At 46.4% G+C, this 24,018-nt stretch overlaps 1 protein-coding gene across 4 annotated transcripts in view; it reads right to left on the bottom strand.

Annotated features, from left to right (window-relative positions):
- Positions 1 to 24,018, bottom strand: part of MBTD1 (mbt domain containing 1) — a 119,647-nt gene that overhangs the window by 91,955 nt on the left and 3,674 nt on the right. For 3 of the 4 annotated variants that reach the window (XR_012236782.1, XM_073606693.1, XM_073606692.1), the window contains exon 2: positions 1,150 to 1,351. Coding sequence is in view for 3 of the 4 variants with exons in the window: in XM_073606693.1 (XP_073462794.1) it covers positions 1,150 to 1,351 (202 nt within the window). In the remaining variant the exon portion in view is untranslated. Of the gene's footprint in view, positions 1 to 1,149; positions 1,352 to 7,746; positions 7,828 to 24,018 lie in introns of all 4 variants that reach the window. The other variant, XM_073606694.1, reaches the window with a different exon arrangement.

The following is a 24,018-nucleotide window of genomic DNA, read 5'->3' as shown; positions in this document are numbered from 1 at the left end:
TATTTGTGGGAAGAAAAGGACGCAAATTTCGTTTGGGTACAGCATTGCATGACCGCGCAATTAGCAGTTAAAGCGACGCAGTGCCGAATTGTAAAAAGTGCTCTGGTCAGGAAGGGGGTAAATCCTTCCGGGGCTGAAGTGGTTAAAAATTATGATTTAAAATCAACTTGATTTAAATCAAATCCACCCTGTGCCAGACCTAGAAGCGGTGGTGACAAGGGACAGCAGACTTAGTAGAGTACAAAAAACAAAACAAAAAAACCAACAAAAAAAACAACAAAAAAAAAAAACAACAAAAAAAAAAAAACAAAAAAAAAAAAAAAACAGCATCTATACGCATTTATTTTAAAAACAAACTGCTGATCGAATGTGAGGGGAACAGGAGGGAAGAGGAACTGGCATGTCTGGAACAGCTTTAAAACAGTGTAAACCTAAAAATTTTAAAATTTTACTTGCCAAAGGATTTGCACAATTAACCTAAAGTGAAACTGTTTATTAGCAAGGAACATACATACATTCGATATTAATAAGCATGCTACCAAAATTAGTGTGTGCCTTAAAGCGTTGTTTCGCCCCCCCAAAGAAAAAAAAAAAAAAAAAAAATTAAAAGCCAGCAGCTATACTGCAGCTGCTGGCTTTTAACAATAGGACACTTACCTGTCCTGGAGTCCAGTGATGTCGGCACCGCAGCTGTTGTTGCTTCAGCTGTCAGGTGCTGCCACCGCCATTGCGGGTAAGGGTACCTGGCAGTGTAGCCTTCAGCCCGGGAACCCTACTGCGCATGTGCGAGGCCCTGCTCCTGGCCTGGCGACAGGGAGAGGAGGAGAAGGAGGGAGCCCCGCAGTGATGTCACGGGCTGCGGCGCAGACTCCCAGAAGTGGGAACAGGATACCTGTCAAAGACAGGTATCTTGTCCCCCCCCCCCCCCCCGAAAGGTGCCAATTGTGGCACCGGAGGGGGGAGAGGAGACAAATGAGCGGAAGTTACACTTTTGGGTGGAACTCCACTTTAAATTGAGGAGAAAAAAAAAAACAGGAAAATAAAAATTGGGTCTCTCTTCCAGAAGCCAACCTGGAATCTCCTAACACTTTTAAACCTGCAGGAAAAAAAGGCAATATACTTTCAGTAAATGGGGAGCTCGGCACTTACCCATTCCAGATTTCCCATCGGGATAAGTGTAGACCTGCCCATTGTTTTTTATAATGGGGAGACTGGATTGTAGTGGTGCCACCTCCTCTTCACTCTCGTCAGAGCTGGAGCTACTGCTGGTGTCCTCACTGCAGCTATCATACCCGTCAAACATTCCGAACGAATCCCGTCTCTTCCGCACTGTACTTGAAGAATGGTCAGCCTGTCGGGAGACAAAATGTCAGGAGCTCAAGGTTAAGGTAGATGGGAAAACCCTAACTGGATGACATCAATTTTATCAAAAACAATTGACAAAAATAAAAAAATAAAAATAAAAAAAAATGTATTTTATCCTTAGGATCATATGCCAATGTGGCTTCTTTGCTGCCACTTTGTCTACCTGCGCTCTGCTAAATACAATGCAAACCTAAAGCATGATATTAACCATCAACCTCTATTAAAATCCATCCATATAAAAAAAAATATTACAATAAATTGCTTTGTTCAAAATACAAAAAATACAATTTCCATAACATCAGTGTCACTAAACCCACATTAAAAAAAAAAAAAAAAAATATATAGACTCTCAATACATGTTGTATTACATGCCATTCATACTCACTCAGCCACTATGAGATGGTTTTCTGTATTCTGAAAAAAACCTAGTTGATCCTGCTGCTCTCTCTCTCCCCCTTCTGCTCATGTCCCCAATTCAGCTAGGAATTTTGCAGCTGTGGTGGCAACTCTGCACATGCTCAGTTTTCAGTAAGTTTCTATGCTGAGCATTTCCTCCCCACCACATCTGAGCAGTCCATGTGACTATAGAGTCACACACGTCGGCGTATACACAGTGGTAAATGACAGCCCACTCCCTCCTCCATGCCCACTAACCAGCTAAACACAATGGGGGCGAGATATTACATGTAGATTGATGGAGGCTTCACCTCCCTGGTATTCTAAGACACAGGCTATACACAATCTATTTTTTTATGCTGCTGTACACAGTGCAACATCAGGTACAGGTGCACTTTAAAACATAGACTGATGTCAAACACCACAAGATGTTCCTGTTGCTCTAGTGGAAAGAGCTGCTATCAGAATGGAACGTCAGGGAAACGCAACCCCACCAGGGACACAGCAGATCCCCCAGGAACCACTCTACTCACTGGCTGTCTGCTGCTCTAGTGGAAAGAGCTGATATCAAAATGGAAGGTCAGGGAAACGCAACCCCACCAGGGACACAGCAGATCCCCCCGGAACCACTCTACTCACTGGTTGTCTAGGTGGATGTGAAGGCTGCCGCGATTCTTCAAGTCTGGAAGCCTTTTCAGGCACCGAGCATGCGGTTGCATTTACATCTTTGGGAGCAGAGATCATACGATGCACCGATTCTTTAAGTCTAGGAGTCTGGTTGGACACTGAGCATGAGGAGGAACTTCTATGGCTGGGTGGAGAGATCAAGGGTTGCACCGAATGTACAAGTTTGGGCACCTGGGATGACACTGAGCATGCAGACTCACTCACACAGTTTTGAGTAGACACCAGATGGGTTTCTGCAAATCTGGGAGGCTGGGACACTGAGCATCCAGATGCAGTTAAACGGTAGTGATGAGTAAACCGAGGCTCCCTTGAATCTATAGGTCTGGAAGCCTGGTGACTCACTGGGCAAGCAGATACACTTGCATGGTAGTGTGGAGGAAGCAGAGGCTGCAGTACATCTCCAAGTCTGGGTGCCTGGTGAGATACTGGGCTTGCGGATGCATTTACATTGGTTGGAGGAGAGATCGGGGGATTTGGCAATTCTGCAAATCTGAAAACCTGGCGATTCACTGGGAATGCAGATACATGTGAATGGTACTGTGGAGGAAGCAGAGACTGCAGTGCACTTCCACATCTGGGTGCCTGCTGGGACACTGGGCTTGCAGCTGCATGTACGTGAGGAGAGCTCAAAGGATGCAGGGATTCTCCAACACTGGGAACCTGGTGGTCCACTGGGCATGCGCATTCACTTGCACGGTAGTGTGGAGGCGGCAGAGGTTGCATTGCATCTTGAATTCTGGGGGTCCGGTCGCACACTGGCCCTGCAGATACATTTGCATGGTAGTGTGGAGGAAGCAGTGTATCTCCACATCTGGGTGCCTGGTTGGTTACTGAGCTTACAGAAGCATTTACATGGGCGTGAGGAGACATCAGAGGATGCAGTGATTTTCCAAATCTGGTGGCCTGGGGGTTCACCAAGCATGCAGATATTCTTGTAGGACAAGGTAGCAGAGGCTGCAGTGATTTCCCATGTCTGGCCGCCTGGCGGGGTGCTGAGCTTGCAGATGCACCCATAGGGCTGTGAGGGGAAAGGAAAGGTTGCATAGCTTCTCCAACTTTGAGGTCCTGGTGGGACACCAAGCATTGAGACATGCGTACATGGTGGTGAGGAGAAAGCACAGGCTGTGGTGAAAATCTATGTTTTGGTGCTTGGTTGGATGCCAAGTAAGCAGTTGGCTGCAACAAATAATATGTTTTCTTGGGGGGCTTGTAAAGCAGCATCTGGATGGGAATGTTCTATCTTCAATCTCCAGCCTTCAAAAACACCAGAGCTGAGAACTCTCTTCTCTCTGGAAAACCCAAGGCTGAACTGAGGATGACTTCCTGTACATGTGCCTCGGAGGAGGGGCTAAGACTTCTGCCTCTTGATGCCCAACCTTCTAAAAGCAAAACACCTACCTTGCTTGCATCCTAGTCTGTTTTCCAAATGCTCCAAACAAGCTTTGGCTTCACTGCCCTAGCTTTCTATTTTACAATTATCTGAGTGCTCTACTGTTCAGCCCTAAATTTCATAAATGTATGCTTCTATTTATATTTACTGTCCTTGCATTTCTTTGTAAGGCTGTAAATGCTTTATAGTGTGCTACAGCACTGTGTATTATAACAAATGGCATGTTTTAATAAAATGCTTGCTTAAGCTCTGTTGACATATATGCAAATTATATGCGATTTGAACCGCATCCGATCCACATAACGTGAACCGGACCAGCTTTCAAAGGAGACGGTTCACATACATGCGGGACGGTAGTGGTGCGAATTTTTAAAAGGGTCCCGGGTGTTTTTCAGTCCAGTTCAGGTGCAATTTCCGGCTCTATACACATATGCAAATCGGACAGGTTTTGAACCGCATCTGATTCGCATAGCGTAAACGGGACCGGCTTCAATAAAAGCCGGTTCGCATACATGCGGTGCGAATCTGAAAAAGGTCCTGTGCCGAAGTAGCAGGTAGAATATTGGTAAAATGACGTTGCTGGACAAAGGACTCAATTATGGGAGATTTATTCCACTTTTGGCGAAAAGTGGACCACCTGACCCGGCTAGTGTCCGAATGTCAAGTGTCCAAAATACAGCTCATACAGTGTACATATAATTTCAGCATATTGCGTCACAAGCGAACAGGCGGTACATTTCCGTTATACAAAACATTCTAACCTTTTAAAAATCAACCTAAAATCAACGTTTTTCAGTCCGATTCACTTGCAATTTCAGTGTCAAGTTCGCACCCGAACTGGTGAATGGAAACGGCACCGTACTCTGCGCCAAAACCGCACACCCACATATATGTGACCGGAGCCTGAATAGCTCCTGAACCGCTAAATGGTAACCGCACCAGACTCTGCACCAAATCTACACTCGCATACATGTGAACAGAGCCTGAAACGCTCCTGAACTGGTGAATGGAAACCGTGCCGGACTCTGCATCAAACAAATACAGTATCTCACAAAAGTGAGTACACCCCTCACATTTTTGTAAATATTTTATTCTATCTTTTCATGTGACAACACTGAAGAAATGACACGTTGCTACAATGTAAAGTAGTGAGTGTACAGCTTGTATAACAGTGCAAATTTGCTGTCCCCTCAAAATAACTCAACACACAGCCATTAATGTCTAAACCGCTGGCAACAAAAGTGAGTACACCCCTAAGTGAAAATGTCCAAATTGGGCCCAAAGTGTCAATATTTTGTGTGGCCACCATTATTTTCCAGCACTGCCTTAACCCTCTTGGGCATGGAGTTCACCAGAGCTTCACAGGTTGCCACTGGTGTCCTCTTCCACTCCTCCATGATGACATCACGGACCTGGTGGATGGTAGAGACCTTGCACTCCTCTACCTTCTGTTTGAGGATGCTCCACAGATGCTCAATAGGGTTTAGGTCTGGAGACATGCTTGGTCAGTCCATCACTTTTACCCTCAGCTTCTTTAGCAAGGCAGTGGTCCTCTTGGAGGTGTGTTTGGGGTCGTTATGTTGGAATACTGTCCTGCGGCCCAGTCTCTGAAGGGAGGGGATCATGCTCTGCTTCAGTATGTCACAGTACATGTTGGCATTCATGGTTCCCTCAATGAACTGTAGCTCCCCAGTGCCGGCAGCACTCATGCATCCCCAGACGATGACACTCCCACCACCATGCTTGACTGTAATCAAGACACACTTGTCTTTTTACTCCTCACCTGGTTGCCGCCACACATGCTGGACACCATCTGAACCAAATAAGTTTATCTTGGTCTCATCAGACCACAGGACATGGTCCCAGTAATCCATGTCCTTAGTTTGCTTGTCTTCAGCAAACTGTTAGCGGGTTTTCTTGTGCATCGTCTTTAGAGGAGGCTTCCTTCTGGGACAACAGCCATGCAGACCAGCTTGATGCAGTGTGCGTCATATGGTCTGAGCACTGACAGGCCGACCCCAACTCCTACAACCTCTGCAGCAATGCTGGCAGTACTCATATGTCTATTTCCCAAAGACAGCCTCTGGATATGACGCCGAGCACATGCACTCGGCTTCTTTGGTTGACCATGGCGAGGCCTGTTCTGAGTGGAACTTGTCCTGTTAAACCGCTGTATGGTCTTGGCCACCTTGCTGCAGCTTAGTTTCAGGGTCTTAGAAATCTTCTTATAGCCTAGGCCATCTTTATGTAGAGCAACTTTTTTTCAGCACCTCAGAGAGTTCTTTGCCATGAGGTGCCATGTTGAACTTCCAGTGACCAGTATGAGAGTGTGAGTGATAACACCAAATTTAACACACCTGCTCCCCATTCACACCTGAGACCTTGTAACACTAACGAGTCACATGACACCGGGGAGGGAAAATGGCTAATTGGGCCCAATTTGGACATTTTCACTTAGGGGAGTACTCACGTTTGTTGCCAGCGGTTTAGACATTAATGGCTGTGTGTTGAGTTATTTTGAGGGGACAGCAAATTTACACTGTTATACAAGCTGTACACTCACTACTTTATATTGTAGCAAAGCGTCATTTCTTCAGTGTTGTCACATTAAAAGATATAATAAAATATTTCCAAAAATTTGAGGGGTGTACTCACTTTTGTGAGATACTGTACATGGAAAACTCTTACGCTCCTTTCACACTTCTGCGACTTGAAATTTGTGTGATTTTGACGAAGCAATGGCAGTGTAATCTTGAGGTCTATGGACCTCAAGTCGCATCAAAGTCGGACCAAAGTAATGCAGGGACTACTTTGAAGTCGCTGCGACTTGAAGACGCACATATATGAATGGTACGACTTGTCATGCGACTTTGCCGTCCCAAGTGGCAAGACAAGTTGCACAAGTGTGAAAAGGGGCCTTATACATCTAAACGGGACTTTAAATATACCACAGAGAGTTAAATTCACATCAAGTGTATCACAAAGAAAATCTATTTTATTACAAACGTTTAAAAAACATTTAAGCTATACAATACAATACAGTGTTTATAGCCAGAGAGATTAAATATTGGTACAAAAAAGGAGCAACACTCCAATATTCAGCAGATCTACGCGTTTCACAGGGGCTCCCGCTTCTTCAAGATCCACTAGTATCATATGTTATATCTAGTTCTGGCTTAGATGGTATCCACAAAAATGTGTCAGATGTAAAAACTTCAAAGTAACCAATTATAAGAACAAATTGGGAAGGGGAAAGGGTTGTGTGCGTCATCAAATGGAGTTGCGCCTGCCGGCCCATGGGGCATGCCCAAATCTAAGACTATAAGATGAAAGCAAGCAAGGAATGTATGTAGGTAGAATGAGGTGCTCCAATCACAATACAATAAAAGCAGGATAAGGTTGGTCCAATTGTCTCCAGTGTGTGGCAATATAACCTATCCAATCAAATGAATGAAATCAATCTAATGACAGACTTCTATAGAACAAGAAGGGTCATATATGAATCGAAATTCAGCTGGTTCCTGCTGAACCAGGTGAATTTTAATCCATCTATGGCCGGTTTTAGTGTTTTGATATTCAAATACTTCTGGGAGTGTCAGATGCCCATGTCCTCTTCCACGCTTCAGGACATAGCAGTAGTGTAGGGGGTTGGAAGATGGAGCCACAGGCCATGGTGGAGGATACAGACATCTGGCACTCCCGAATGCCAAAGCCAAGGATGGAGGCTGCAGCACTGGAGCAAAGAGGAGGTAGAAGACAGAGAGGAGAATATAATACCCTCTTCTCTTGAATGATTGTAATTTTTTTTTTTGTTGGACTGACGGGGTCACCTCCTTAAGCCGCTAAGACAAAACAAATTCTCATCTACAGCAGACCACAAATCAGGAAGGTTGCTTAATGCAACTTACCTGTAATCATGTCAGCGTGATCACTGAAACTTCCCAAAGGAGAGGCATTGATTTCAAGACTGGGTGCCAAGGGAATACATGCTGCAATTAAAAGAGCATGGCCCATTAGAAAGAGGAATTCAAAGAATAGGTTCTCTAGCTAGTTACACCCCCCCCCTCCTCAACATGGTCAGTTCTGCTTGAGGGAAAAACACGTATTTAAAGCGGGATTCCGGCCAGCGAAATTTTTTTTTAAAGTCAGCAACTACAAACACTGTAGCTGCTGACTTTAAATAAGTAGACTTACCTGTCCTGGGTGCCCACGATGTCAGCCGCCCGAGGCCGACCGGACCCTCGGCTCTCGGGTCCCAGCACCGCCATCCTAACTAAGGGAAACAGGCAGTGGAGCCTTGCGGCTTCAGTGCCAGTTCCCTACTGCGCACGCGTGAGCGGCGTGGCGCTCTGAATGGCCCCGTGGTTTTCTGGGAACACACAGTTCCCAGAAGGCAACGGGGCCGCTCACCGAGGAGCAGGACACACTGCGGAATAGGAAGAGGCAGATTAGAAAGACTGCCTAGCAACAAGGGTTCAGGTAAGTTTAAGAAACATTTTTTCTTTCAAATTTTATTTTTTACATTTTTTTTTTAGGATTTTTGGTGCAATTTTTTTTTTTCAGGGTGGCCCTCCACTTTAATGAGAACTGCCACAAACTGAACGTGCCTTGTCCACTTTTTAAAAGGGTCAGTTCATTCAAAAGTATTGAATACCCCACCAGTGGGATCACTGTTCCAAGCTACTTAGGTGTTTTGGGTGTTCCCCACTCACCTTTGTGGGTTCCATTATGGATGTTGGAAGTCTCTCATGATGGGCCCCAGCAGGTCTGCAACCCCGGGAACTCAGCACAGAGATCTCACCAACAAAAGATAGGAGGAGAACGTCCGGAGGCTCAACTGTACAGCAGCTACCAAAAATTGAAAAATCAGCCACCAGCAAATTGAATGAACCAGTATTTTTCTCATGCTGGGCAGTTCACTTAATTGCTGTGCTCCGCCAACTAGGAGCTCCCTAGAACATAGATTGGGGGTACGGCTCAAGGCTCCTTAACTATCCAGGTTCAGTGACCCCCACTGGAATGGAGGAGGCTGGGAGAGAGCTGTGTAGGCATGTAAGAGAAAAAGGTCTTGCAGCAAATCCCGACAGCGTCTACGGTAAAAGCAGCCTCAGGCCTAACTCTTTTCAGGCCACGCCCCCACCAACGCATTTCACCACGCATATGGAGTAAGGCTCCATTCACACTAGCGTGTTTTTTGATGCATTTTGCATTTTGCAGAAATGCATGGGAATTTGGGTTCCTATGGAACATGTTCACATCAATGCCTTTTTGTACCTCTGCATTTTTGGAAAGGGTCAGGGACTTTTTTTCATGCAAAATGCAGTGTTTTGCATGTAATAGAATTCAATGGAGGAGCATCAAAAACGCAAGTGCAGTGTTTTTGCAGCGTTTTTTTTTATTTTTTTAAACTGTATACAGTCTAAAAAAAAACAAAAAACAAAACGCAAATGCGGCAAAAACGCTACAAAAACGCTGCTCAAAAACGTGGCAAGCATCACAAAAAAAACTCCAAAAACGCTCAAAAGCAACATGCATAGATGTGAATCAAGCCTTAAAGTGCAAGTAAACCCCCCCTATCGTTTTCAGCCAAGGAAGGTGCCTCTCTTTAACCCCTTCCCACCGACCGTACGCACATCTGCGTACTCGGCTTTCGGGGGTTATACCGGGATGATGCCCGCAGCGGCAGGCATCATCCCGGTACCGTTGTTTCCAGCGGGCGATCGGCTATCTGTATATAACAACCGATGCGGCTAAAAGCCGCATGAATGGCTTCGTTCCAGCCCTCTAATTGTAAACGCGGAAGCGACGTCATGACGTCACTTCCCGTTTACTCGGCTGCCAATGGCGCCGAATTTTAAAAAATACACAGTATTCAGAATCGCCGTTTTCGGCGATCTGAATACTTTGAAGTGCAGAGGAGGGATCGGGGGTCTTTTAGACCCCCGATCCCTCCATAAAGAGTACCTGTCACCACCTATTACTGTCGCAAGGGATGTTTACATTCCTTGTGACAGCAAGTAAAAAAAAAAACATTTTTTTTTTTAAACACAATTTATAAGTCGCGCCCGCATATGTAAAAGGTGTTCAAATCACACATGTGAGGTATCGCCGCAATCGTCAGAGCGAGAGCAATAATTCTAGCCCTAGACCTCCTCTGTAACTCTAACCTGGTAACCGTAAAAAAAATTTAAAGCGTTGCCTATGGAAATTCATAGCTACCATAGTTTGTCGCCATTCCACGAGTGCGTGCAATTATAAAGCAAGACATGTTTGGTATCTATTTACTCGGCATAACATCATATTTCACATTATACAAAAAAATTTGGGTAACTTTACTGTTTGGATTTTTTAAAATTCATGGAAGTGTCCCTTTTCCAAAAATTTGCGTTTAAAACACCGCTGCACAAATACCGTGTGATATAAAATATTGCAACAATCTCCATTTTATTCTCTAGATTCTCTGCTAAAAAAAAAAAAAATATATATATATATATATATATATATATATATATATATATATATATATATATATATATATATATATATAATGTTTGGGGGTTCTAAGTAATTTTCTAGCAAAAAATATGGATTTTAACTTGTAAACACCAAATTTCAAAAATAGGCTTAGTCATGAAAGGGTTAATCTACAACTGCCATGATGCTGCACGTGTGATCAGTTATGACACCAGCCATTGGATGGTTTGGCAGGTTGGCTGAGAGCACAACCAATGGGATTGTTACATTTCCGGCACATGGCATAAATTAAACTGATTTATGGATGGGTTTACTTCCGCTTTAACTCCATCACTAAGCCCCAGGGGTGAAATATGTCGGCCTGGGGCTGCTTTTAACATAAACACGGTCAGGTTTTGCTGCAAGTGCGGCATTTGGGACATTTTCTTTTACATGGGAACTCCGTAGGCCACCTTCCCATAGCTCCCTCACCCTTCTAATCAGGTGATGAAAATAAAAAACACCCGGTATACAGGGGGAGCATAGGACTCGCTCTCCTTTTTTTTTTTTCGTTATGAGAACACTCAGGTCTGCAGCCAGCAAATAGAAACCTGACCGGTCCGGAGACTTCCAGAACAGCGTGCAGCACCATCTGCATTGAAAGGTGGATTTTTTTCGACTAAATAGAAATAGCCGGGGTGGAGGATATCATTTTTTTTATTTAGAGTTTAACATAGACATCCTTTAAAAGCAGGGATATGCAATTAGCAGACCTCCAGCTGTCGCAGAACTACTCATGAGGCATAGCAAGACTGACACCCAGAGGCAGAGGCATGATGGGACTTGTAGTTTTGAAACATCTGGGAGGTCCGCTAATTGCATATCCCTGCTTTAAAGGATAAGTTCAGTTTTCATAACGTTACACCCAGAATATGGGTGTAACATGTTATGAATGCACCGGCCTCCGCACCTCCCTGATCCCCGCTGTGCCAGCAAGCAAGGGGTTCTTCTCCACCCACTGTCAATTTTTTTTTTTTTTTTTTTTTAATATGTGGCTCCGCCCACGTCACTCATTCACAGCGCTCTGTGAATCAAAAACGACAAGGTCCAGGAGCCTTTGCAGATGTCGGCTTGTAGCTTTCAATGAACTACCATGGCGCTGTGAGCACTGTGGTAGTTTATTCATCCTTCCTGTCAGCATGCATTGGAATCCTCGTAAGAGGTACGAGCAGCAAGCAGATATACTGACAGGTCTGCAGGAGACCTGCATGGCATCAGCAATCTGCTAGTTGATTGTGCAATGCTTTACAGGCTCCTGCAAAAAAAAAAAAATTTGCATTTATTTATTTTTTCTGAAAAGGCAAACTTATCCTTTAAGCAAACTTGTTGTTTTACCATGCAAAGGCAAGAATGCAGGTTCACTAAAGCTCTGGGCTGAATGGGAAGGAACTGTACCTGTCAGGCTCTAATTGCCATTTATGCCCCTCTTTTTTGGTCTTTCACCAACCTCTAATCCAGTGGTATCCAAGCTGCGGGCCAAATGCAGCCCTTTTCTTGCCTTTATATGGGCCTTGGGACACCATCTCATTTAATGACACCGACGATGGGTGGCAGAATTCCTTCCGCCGACACCCGACGATGGGTGGCAGAATTCCTTCCGCCGACACCCGACGATGGGTGGCAGAATTCCTTCCGCCGACACCCGACGATGGGTGGCAGAATTCCTTCCGCCGACACCCGACGATGGGTGGCAGAATTCCTTCCGCCGACACCCGACGATGGGTGGCAGAATTCCTTCCGCCGACACCCGACGATGGGTGGCAGAATTCCTTCCGCCGACACCCGACGATGGGTGGCAGAATTCCTTCCGCCGACACCCGACGATGGGTGGCAGAATTCCTTCCGCCGACACCGACGATGGGTGGCAGAATTCCTTCCGCCGACACCGACGATGGGTGGCAGAATTCCTTCCGCCGACACCGACGATGGGTGGCAGAATTCCTTCCGCCGACACCGACGATGGGTGGCAGAATTCCTTCCGCCGACACCGACGATGGGTGGCAGAATTCCTTCCGCCGACACCGACGATGGGTGGCAGAATTCCTTCCGCCGACACCGACGATGGGTGGCAGAATTCCTTCCGCCGACACCGACGATGGGTGGCAGAATTCCTTCCGCCGACACCGACGATGGGTGGCAGAATTCCTTCCGCCGACACCGACGATGGGGGCAGAATTCCTTCCACCGACGGGGGCAGAAACTCTTCCACCAACACCAACGATGGGGGCAGAAATCCTTCCACTGACACCACCAATGGGGCACTATCCCTCCAAAAGACTCAGACAATGAGGAACTATTCCTTCCACGGACACCAAAGATAGGGCACTGTTTACTCCCACTGGATGCCAGGACATTTTTCACTCCAACTGGCCCTAGTCTGGTACCCCTAAAGTCTGAAGTACAGTAAACTGTTCATATACATTATATAAAAGATTTGAAAGTTCTAATCCAGAGTCAGAATGCAATAAGACCTCCTAGCTTTGCGTACCATTTACCACCTAGGTTGACAGCAGGACAAATCTTAGGTTTGCAGCAGATATGCCTGGTGACTTCAATTATAGGCCTCATTATCTACTCGCAGCGCCAACAATATACCCAGTGCTTTACATACTGTACATGTCAAACCAGTCCTGCCCAAGGGTTTTACAATCTAAAAGTTCTTACATACATGCGAAGGTCAATTAACCTACCAGCACATCTTTAGAGTTAGGAAAACAAGTACCAGGAAGAAAACCCAATGAATAGGCAGAGAGAACATGCACTCCTTCTATCTGCAGGTAGTGTCCTGGTTGGGATGAAAACCAAGAACCCCAGTGCTACAAGGCAGAAAAGCTAACCAGTCAGCATGCAGGCTTCATGTTTCTTAGCTTTTGGGTTCTGCTTTTCTAGGTAATAATTTGGTGTGCATGGTGGCAAAACTTTAACGGATGTCTCACCAAAAATGGCAAGACATCTTTTTGCAGGGCCTGATTCTTGACCAACTCTTCCAAGCAACGCTATAAAATCAGCTGAAAAGCAAATCTTCTGTCTGCTGCACACAGATATGAATACCTTTCCATATGGCTATGCATTAATGCAGGTACTTCCCTAATAGGGTTTTAAAGAAAGCAGAAATTTATCTAACGCATAAGATAGCGTCAGGCCAAGAATTCGGCATTAGTGTTTCACGTCAAGCAGCTCACAGTACGGAACATTGTCCATTACCCTTCCATTAACCATAACCCATCATTAGGGCTCATTTAGAGTTGTGGGTTGGGGGGGGTTGGGGGGGGGGGGGGGGGGGGGATGTACTGTTTTTAATGCCACCCAGCACCTGCAAAGGCAGCAGACAGGGGTGTTCACATGCATGTTCGGCAGCAATACTACCTGGTGATACTACACAATCAAAGCATGCAATGTATTTACAGCCTTCTCAACACCTGTCAAACACCCTCTGAAAAGTGTTCCACTGCAGACCACAATTTAGGAGTCTCCTGAGGACGTCACGATTTGACAAAACACATAGGGGCATGGCCTGAATGCAGTGACGTGTCATGTACAGCGGTTCCTACAGATCCTTGCTGGAATAATGAGATGTGCCATTTCCAATTCTTTTCTACAGTGCCTTGAAAAAGTATTCATACCCCTTGAAATTTTGCACATTTTGTTTGTTACAACCAAAAAGGTATTTTATTGGGATTTTATGTGATAGACCAACACAAAGTGGCAGGAAAATAATAAATGGTTTACATTTTTTTTTTGTACAAATAAGTATGTGAAAAGTGTGGGGTACATTTGTATTCAGCCCCCCTGAGTCAATACTTTGTAGAACACCCTTTCTCTGCAATTATAGCTACAAGTAATTTTTGGGGATGTCTCTACCAGCTTTGCACATCTAGAGGGAGTGACATTTTAGCGCATTTATCTTTGCAAAATAGCTTAAAACGGAGTTCCACCCAAAAATGGAACTTCCGCTTTAAGTACTTGTGACCCCCTGACATGCCACATTTGGGAGGGGGGTCCTAGTTTTCACAGGTAGCCAGCTCCCACTTCCTCTCCTGGTGCCACGGTGCTGTGTGGAAGTTCACCTCCCCCCCCCCCCCCCCCCTCCCTGCAATCTTCTGGGACACGTCACAGGTCCCAGAAGATTGCGTGGTCATTCACAACGCGCAGCGGGGCTCACGCATTCGCAGTGCGTGCCTGGCTGTGAATCCACAGCCGGGCGCCCACACTTGCAATGCTGGCGCCGCAGAGAGAAGCAAGACTTTGGGCGGTCGCATCGCTGGACCGTGGGATAGGTGTGTCTTTATTAAAAGTCAGCAGCTACACTTTTTGTAGCTGCCGACTTTTAAATGTGTGGAAACAGTTTTAAGTTCTGTCAGATTGGATGGAGAGCATCTGTGATCAGCAATTTTCAAGTCTTGCCACAGATTCTCAGTGTGATTTAGGTCTGGACTTTGACTGGGCCATTCTAACACATGAATATGCTTTGATCTAAACCATTCCATTGTAGCTCTGGCTGTATGTTTAGGGTCGTTGTCCTGCTGGAAGGTGAACCTCCGCCCCAGTCTCAAGTCTTTTGCAGAGTCTAACAGGTTTTTTTCCAAGATTGCCCTGTATTTGGCTCCATCCATCTTCCCATAAACACTGACCAGCTTCCCTGTCCCTGCTGAAGAAAAGCATCCCCACAACATGATGCTGCCACCACCATGTTTAATCGTGGGGATGGGTTGTTCAGGGTGATGTGCAGTGTTAGATTTTCGCCACACATAGCGTTTTGCTTTTAGACCAAAAAAAAAAAATCCATTTTGGTCTCATCAGAGCACCTTCTTCCACATGTTTGCTGTGTCCCCCACATGGCTTCTCGCAACGGGACTTATTATGGCTTTCAACAATGGCTTTCTTCTTGCCACTCTTCCATAAAGGTCAGATTTCTGGAGCGATAAACTGTGGACAGATTCTGCCACCTGAGCTGTGGATCTCTGCAGCTCCTCCAGAGTTACCATGGACCTCTTGGCTGCTTCTCTGATGAATGCTCTCCTTGCCCGGCCGGTCAGTTTAGGTGGACGGCCATGTCTTGGTAGGTTTGCAGTTGTGCCATACTCTTTCCATTTTCGGATGATGGATTGAACAGTGCTCCATGAGATGTTCAAAGCTTGGGATATTCTTTTATAACCTAACCCTGCTTTAAACTTCTCCACAACTTTATCCCTGACTTGTCTGGTGTGTTCCTTGGACTTACTTCATGATGCCGTTAGTTCACTAAGATTCTCTAACGAACCTCTGAGGGCTTCACAGAACAGCCGTATATATACTGAGATTAAATTACACACAGGTAGACTCTACCAATTAGGTGACTTCTGAAGTCAATTGGTTCCACTCGATTTTAGTTAGAAGTCAGAATAAAGGGGCTAAATACAAACCCACGCCACACTTTTCACATATTTGTAAAAAAAACAAAAAAAAAAAAAAAATAAAAACAAAACTTGAAAACCAATGATCATTTCCTTCCACTTCACAATTATGTGCCACTTTGTGTTGGTCTATTACATAAAATACTTTTATGTTTTTGGCTGTAACATGACAAAATGTGGAAAATTTCAAGGGGTATGAATACTTTTTCAAGGCACTGTGTATAATATAATGTGTGTGTGTGTATATATATATATATATATATATATATATATATATATATATATATATATATATATATATATATATATATATATATATATATTAAAGTTTTATTTTATTATATACACACTATAACTATAAATGAAGGGCAGCATGCTTTATTTTGCATCCACAGTAAATAACACAAGGAAAACCCCACACATGTAACCAATGATTGATATAATAATGAAAACACCGGATTCTAATTGATCCCTTACATATACATATATGCAAACAACGAAAGGATAACGCCAGAGTGGAAAAAAAACGGAGTTACTTACCGGTAACATCCTTTTCCAGGAATCTTTCAGGACAGCACCATAGAGAGACACCGGCTCCTCCCCTCTTAGGAAACACCGCCTTCCAATTCAATATTTAAATCTCATCCTCCCAACGGCCCCTCAGTACTTCACGAGTTCCTCCGGCCAGCTGGGGAGACACAAGAATACGTCATACAAATCTTTATCTTACCTGACGTTCTCATGCGATGAGTTCTCATAGACAATCAAAAACCTGGGTGGGTACTAGTGCTGTCCTGAAAGATTCCTGGAAAAGGATGTTACCGGTAAGTAACTCCGTTTTTCCCATTCATCTTTCAGGACAGCACCATAGAGAGGATAAGCGAGCACCTTACCTTAGGGAGGGACTACTGCCTGCAGCACCTTACGCCCAAAGGCTTGGTCTTTGGCTGACAGCAGGTCCAATCTGTAATGCTTCACAAACGTGGAAAAACTGGACCACGTTGCTGCTCTACAGATCTGCTCCGGAGAAGCACCAGCCCACTCTGCTTGAGAAGTTGCCACTGCCCTGGTGGAATGTGCTTTAATACCCTCCGGGGGCTCCAAACCCCCGATTACATAGGCCTGGCTAATGGCCAACCTTAACCATCTGGCTATTGATCGTCTAGAGGCTTTGAACCCTTTCCTAGCCCCTGAAAACAATACAAAAAAAGAATCGGATTTCCTAAACTGTTTTGTACTATCTAAGTACTGAAGGACGCACCTTCTAACGTCCAGTTTGTGAAAAATATGCTCCTGTTCCCTCACAGGATTCGAACAGAAGGTAGGTAAAATAATTTCCTGGTCCCTATGAAACCTAGAGGCCACTTTTGGTAAAAAGGCCGGATCCGTTTTAAAAATCAAACGGTCCGGAAAAACCTGAAAAAAAGGCGCCCTAATAGAAAGGGCTTCGAGTTCACTTACTCTCCTTGCTGTGGTGATCGCCACCAAAAACAGTTTTGAGGGTGATCAACTTCAAGGTACAGGATTCCAATGGCTCAAAAGGATCCCCTGTAAGAGACTGTAAAACTAAGGAAAGATCCCACACTGGGAATGGGGAACTTTTAACAGGCCTCTGTCTGCCTAAAGCTCTAAAAAACCTAGCTACCCAAGGATCTATAGCTAGTGGCTTTTCCAGGAAAACGCTTAGTGCCGATACTTGTCCTTTCAAGGTGCTAAGGGCTAATCCTTTGTCCGCTCCTGCCTGCAGAAACTCTAATACTGCTACAGAACTTCGTACATCGAAGGAGCTTTCTGTGCACCAACTGTTAAAGCGTTTCCACACCCTTAGGTAAATGGCTTGCGTCTCTCTTTTCCTGCAATTTAGGAGAGTGGTCACTAGCCGATCCGAGAAACCTTTGCCCTTTAGCAATTCTTCCTCAGTAGCCACGCTGCGAGGTTCCATCGCTCCACCTGAGGGCAACAGATTGGACCCTGAGAGAGAAGATCCTCCCGGATAGGCAGAATCCAGGGAGGCTCCACTGTCAGACTCTTCAAGAGGGAGAACCACGGCCTCCTTGGCCAGTGTGGTGCGATCAGAATGAGGGTTGTGTCTTCTGACCGAAATTTTCTCAGAACTGCTGGGATCATTACGGGAGGGGGGAAGGCATAACACTTTGAGAAACGCCAGCTCTGAGCTAGTGCATCCACCCCGGCTGCTCCGTCCCATCTGTTTAGGGAAAAGAACAGACGAGCTTTCGTATTCGCCTTTGAGGCGAAGAGATCCACGGAGGGGACCCCCCACTTCCGAGTAATCATCTCGAAGATGTCCTGGTTCAAGACCCAGTCGCCTTCCTTCAGCATTTTTCTGCTCAGAAAATCTGCTACGTGGTTCTGCTCCCCCTTCAGATGTATTGCAGAGAGAGAGAGAATGCTCCCTTCGGCCCACCTGAGGATGGATTCTGCCAGACCCCACAAGGATCTGCTCCTGGTTCCCCCTTGCCTGTTGATGTAGGCCACTGCTGATGAGTTGTCCGAACGGACCCTCACATGCTGCCCCAGGAGTTCTCTCTGAAAAGCTCTGAGAGCCAACTCTATTGCTCTCAGTTCCCTCCAGTTCGAGGACTTCTTTGCGTCTTCTTTTTCCCAGGTGCCTTGCATCATCTGGGAATCTAGGTGTGCTCCCCACCCTGTGCCGCTCGCATCGGTCGTAACCGTTCTGGACACTGGAAGAACCCACTCCAGGCCCTGTGAGAGATTGGACCCTTTCCTCCACCACCAGAGGGACCTTTTGACCTGACTTGGCACAGATATAAGGGAGTCCAGAGATGCTGGACTGTGGTCCCAGACACTCAGAATAAACAGCTGTAGGGGGCGAAAGTGCAGCCCTGCCCACTGAACTGCCGGAAGCGTGGAAGTCAGTAAGCCCAGTGCTGACATTGCTTTCCTTACCGAGATCTGACTGCTGCCCTGGAGCAGTAATATTGCTCTGTCCACCTTCTGGATTTTTTCTGCTGGAAGGAACACTTTTTGTTTTGTCGAATCCAGTACATAGCCCAGGAAGGTGACCTTTTGGGCCGGAACCAAACTGGATTTTTCCAGGTTCAAGAGCCATCCCAGGTTTTCTAAGCTGTCTCTTGCTACCTGAAGATCCTGGTACAACTGCTCCGGGGAAGGAGCAAACAGGAGTAGGTCGTCCAGGTACGCGACTACAGAGATGCCTCTGAGCCGCAAGAAAGCCAGGACCTCCACCATCACTTTGGTGAAGATGCGGGGGGAAGAGGATAGTCCAAAGGGGAGTGCTTTGAACTGTAGATGAAACGTTCCTTCCCCAGTTTTCACCGCCAGTCTGAGAAACCTCTGGTAACTTTCTGCGACTGGAATGTGCAGATAAGCGTCCTTTAAGTCTATTGACGCCATGAAGCAATTTGGGGGAAGAAGCGCTTTCACCGAATAGACAGAATCCATCCGGAATTTCCTGTAGGTAATTGATACATTCAGAGGCTTCAGATTCATGATAAGCCTGAATTTTCCCGAAGGCTTGCGGACCACAAAAATGTGGGAGTAAAAGCCTCTGCCTATCTCCTCTACAGGAACCCTCACTATCACCTCTTGTTCCTCTAACTCCTGTAGGGAGGATAGAAGAGCTGACGCTTTCTCTGCACACTTTGGCAGCTCGGTGACCAGAAGTCTGTGCTGAGGAGGTTCTGAGAACTCTAGCTGGTAACCTCTTCTTATGATCCCTAACACAAACTGGTTGGAGGTGATCATCTCCCATTGTGGGAGGAAGGCCCCCAATCTTCCTCCCACCGTGGTTACCCCGTCATTGGGTCTTCTTGGGCTGTTCAGGAGGGCGAAAAATCGCCCCTCCCCGCCCCTTGCCCTTCTGCCCCCAAGCTTTTTTCTGCCGCTCTCCTTTTGGGGTTTCAAACTTTCTCTGAGGGCGAAACTTTCTTTTAGCCTGCTCCCCAAACTTCTTTTTAATGGGAAAGGCCTTTTTCTTATCGGCCGTCCGGTCTAAAACGGTCTCTAAACCTGGGCCAAACAAGAGATCTCCTGTGAGGGGAATTCCACAGAGTTTAACTTTAGACGCGCTGTCTCCTTGCCACGTCTTAAGCCATAGGGCCCTTCGAGCCGAATTAGTGAGGGCTGAAGACCTTGCGGACATGCGCACTGATTCGGCGGAAGCGTCCGCAATATACGCTACACCCTTAAGTAGCATGGGAAAGGAAGCCAAAATAGTCTCTTTTGGCGTTCCTGCCTCAATATGCGCCTTTATCTGCGTAAGCCAATATTCCATATTGCGGGCCACTACTGTGACCGCCATGGCAGGCTTAAGGTTTCCCTGTGACGAATCCCAGGACTTCTTTAAGAGAGAGTCCATCCTTCTGTCCATGGGGTCTGCAAGAACCCCCATGTCCTCGAAGGCCAGATCTGTTTGCCTGGAAACCTGAGAAAAAGCAGCATCCAGCCTAGGGGTCTTATTCCAGACTAGAGACTCCCCTTCTGAAAAAGGAAACCTTCGCTTCAAAGCCCTTGAAAAGAAAGGTTTTCTCTCAGGATCTTTCCATTCATTCTTTATGGCCTCAACCAATACATCATGGACTGGGAAATCCTTCCTTTTTTGTTCCCCAAGACCTTTGTACATTTGGTCATGGAGCGATAACACCTTCTTTTCTTCCTGAATTCCCAAAGTGGTGTGAATAGCTCCCAAGAGCTCCTCCACTTCGTCCAGGGAAAGCTTATAGCGAGAGGTTTTTGTGGATTCCCCATCCACCTCCTCCACATCCGATTCCCTTTGAGAATCTGAAGCGGTGCTATCTGGCTCCTCCTCAATTTCCACTCTGGAGCCCCCTGGTCTCTCTCCACTAACAGAGGGAGTATCCACTGGGCTAGGTGTAACACTCTGCTGCACTGGTAAAGGACTGCTTTGGGCTTGCGGCAACTGGAAGCTAGAAAAGAGTGCCTTAAAGGACTGAAAGGTGCTAGAAAGCTCTTTGACGGATGCAGCAAGATCTGTACCCTGTTCTGCTGCCTGTTCCCTGACTAATCCATCAATGCACTCCTTGCAAAGTGCCTTGGTCCAGGATTCCCCCATACTAACTCTACAAGAGGGGCATTTTTTCTTTGAACCATGAGGCGACTTGCTTTTCTCTGTGGCTTTCTGAAAAAGAAAGAGAGAGAGTCGCCATAAATGCCCAATCCCACCAGTGCTTTTACAGAGGACCACCAGGAGTGCCCCCCCCAGGACCAACCACCACCAGGGTCCCAGACACACTCCCCTTCCCCCCGACCACCAGTGAGGGGAGAACACCCGTGAAGCTATCGGGATTTAGGTAAGGGAACACCACCCCAGGGTTCCACTTACCTTAGCATGAGGATGGTGGTCGATCGTTTCCCCCGACAGCTGACTCTACAGCAAAGCAAGAGGGTCGCACCAGCCGAACGCTCGGTCCGTTTTCTTTCCCCGCGTCCGGAACCGGAAGACGCGAAATCGTCGGAAGTGCCCGCCCTCGCCGGAACTGACGTCACCCGTCATCCGACCCGGCCATAGAGCTTCAAACGCTGGCTGCTTGAACAAGCAGGAGAGACTCAGGCACTTCCCACAGCGCCCCCCTGGGCAGAAGAAACACGGATCTCCTCAGCTGTCTCTTTCCCCAAGAGAGGCTGAGGCGCGCCAATTCAGTTTTAAAAACAGGTAAGTAAGGCTTCCCCAGCCTTTACCTAACTGAACAAACAATAGTAGAGGGAAAGAGCTAGAGAGACCCGACTCCCCCTCTTCCTCACACAAAATCTTTGGCTTCAGTCTCCCTGACTGATCCGCCACGGTTCCCAAGCAGTGTCTCCCCACCGGAGGAAACACCTGAACTGAGGGGCCGTTGGGAGGATGAGATTTAAATATTGAATTGGAAGGCGGTGTTTCCTAAGAGGGGAGGAGCCGGTGTCTCTCTATGGTGCTGTCCTGAAAGATGAATGGGGAAAAATAGCAAGCAATGAAATAATATAGCATATGAATATTGTAAAAACAACCTTTTCTTTTCAATCTGCAGCTCTGTAATTTTCTGTAAAATGCAATATGGCTCCCTGGAGGGGTTCTGTACACAGAATATGTACAGAACACCCCCCCAAAACATTTTTCCTGCTTGTGTGATTGGCTCAAGCACTAAGCTACAAGTCAGATTTCAGGCATCCCCTGCAACAAAAGTGTAATTTTTGGTGAGATACTCCCAATAGGAAATCACATCTAAAAGGGGATGCAGACCCTGCCACTTTCCGCAGAGCCCTGCAGGTGCAGCAGCTGATAATTATGAAACTACTCCCATTAGATACACTTTCCCACATGGACACATACAAAACACACAGGGATTTCTTCAGAATAACAAAAAGTAGGAATCTGCAACAAAGTTTGTTAAAAATCCCTGTAATGTACATAGATCAGCAGAGGGGAATGTTTGTTTCTCAACAAAAGTGGAGTTACTCTTTAAGCAACTATCAAAACAGCAATGCATAACATTCAACATTTTTATATAAAATTCACAGTACTGGAGAAAAAAAAAAAATCAACACTAATCACCAATGGCAACCTCCAACACTGAACAGCACTAGAACCACAAGTCCCATAATCCCTGGCACACCGAAGACCAGCAAGACATGCTACAATACATACAACCTCCTAATGCAGAAAAAAAAAATCAGTAATACAAAACTAACTAGAAGATCCGACACAACCGGGGAAATGTAGTGATGACCCTAGTGAGTCTATTCTGTCATAAATGCCTTTCCTGGCCTGTCAGGTCATATGACTCAAAAACCGCATCAAAAAGGCAACAAGGGTGCGTTAAAGCGGAGTTCCACCCTAAAGTGGAACTTCCGCTCATCGGATTCCTCCCCCCTCCGGTGTCACAATTGGCACCTTTCAGGGGGGAGGGGGGTGCAGATACCTGTATAATACAGGTATCTGCACCCACTTCCGGGTATAGCTAGCCGTAGACTCCCAGCCCACCCCCGTTGTGCTGTGGGAAATACACAGTTCCCACAACACAACGGGGACCAGTATAAACGCGCAGCGCAACTCGCACATGCGCAGTAGGGAACCGGGCAGTGAAGCCGCAACGCTTCACTTCCTGATTCCCTCAGTGAGAATGGCGGTGGCAGCACCCGAGTACCGATTCGGTCTCGGGTGACGACATCGCTGGACCCTGGGACAGGTAATTGTCCTTATTTTAAAAGTCAGCAGCTGCAGTATTTGCAGCTGCTGACATCTAAATTTTTTTTTTCCGCGAAACTCCGCTTTAATGATGCGGTTTCAATGCACGTGAACTGGGAGGTGCGTTTTTATTTTTTTTTTAACTGACAAAAATGCACCAAAGCTGAATTTTTTAACACCATAATGGAAGCCCAACGGACCAATGTGCAGACATACATAGGCTCGGTTCACATTGGTGCGATGCGGGAACCTTGCGAATCCACTGCAGGTTCCCGCACCACACCAGACCTGACCCACAGGTAGTTCACGCTGCCTTGCGCGAACCGCTGGGAGTGTCAATACAAAGTTAAGGACACCCTCAGATCGGTTCGCATATTGCAGTGCAAACTGTCAATTCGGACAGGAATCGGATCGCATGAGTGTGAACACCCATGCGATCCGATTTTTGTGTGGACCAAAAAAAAAAAAAAAGGGTCCTGCGCGATTTTGGTCCGAATGCGATGCAAGTTCAGCCATACAATCTTTATGGCTGAATTTGCATCGCACAGACATCGGTATGTGATTTGCACAGCAGTGCGGTGTGAATTACATGCGATGTCGGACAGCGCATCAGTGTGAACCAAGCCTAAAAGGTAGGGGTGCAACGGATCAAAAAACTCACGGTTCGGATCGTTCCTCGGATCAGGAGTCACAGTTCAGATCATTTTCGGATCAACAAAAAAAAAAAAATCTCCCCCACTGTAATATCCACAATCTCCCTATTGGCAGGGTGTGGCAGAGTATTGCAGGGTATTGGCGGGTATATTGGCAGGGTATTGGCAGAGTATTGGCACTGCTGCCATCCGATCTCACCCCTCCACTGTCCAGATCAGTACACAGAGGGGAGACAGGAACTGGCGTCATGACATGATGCCGGTTTGTTACAAGTGATCGATCCGTCATTTGACGGAGCGATCACGTGCTAAACGGCCGCCGGGTGTACCAAGATGGCCGCCGCTCCGGAGCTAGGCCGAAGCCGCTGCTTTTCCTATGGCCGAGGCCACAGAGCGCTCCGCGGATCGCGGGTGTCCCGTACGGATCAACCTCCGCGG

The sequence above is a fragment of the Aquarana catesbeiana genome, linkage group LG12, assembly GCF_042186555.1.
Source record: "Aquarana catesbeiana isolate 2022-GZ linkage group LG12, ASM4218655v1, whole genome shotgun sequence".
Lineage (NCBI taxonomy): Eukaryota > Metazoa > Chordata > Amphibia > Anura > Ranidae > Aquarana > Aquarana catesbeiana.
This window is presented reverse-complemented; position numbering and strand designations above follow the sequence as displayed.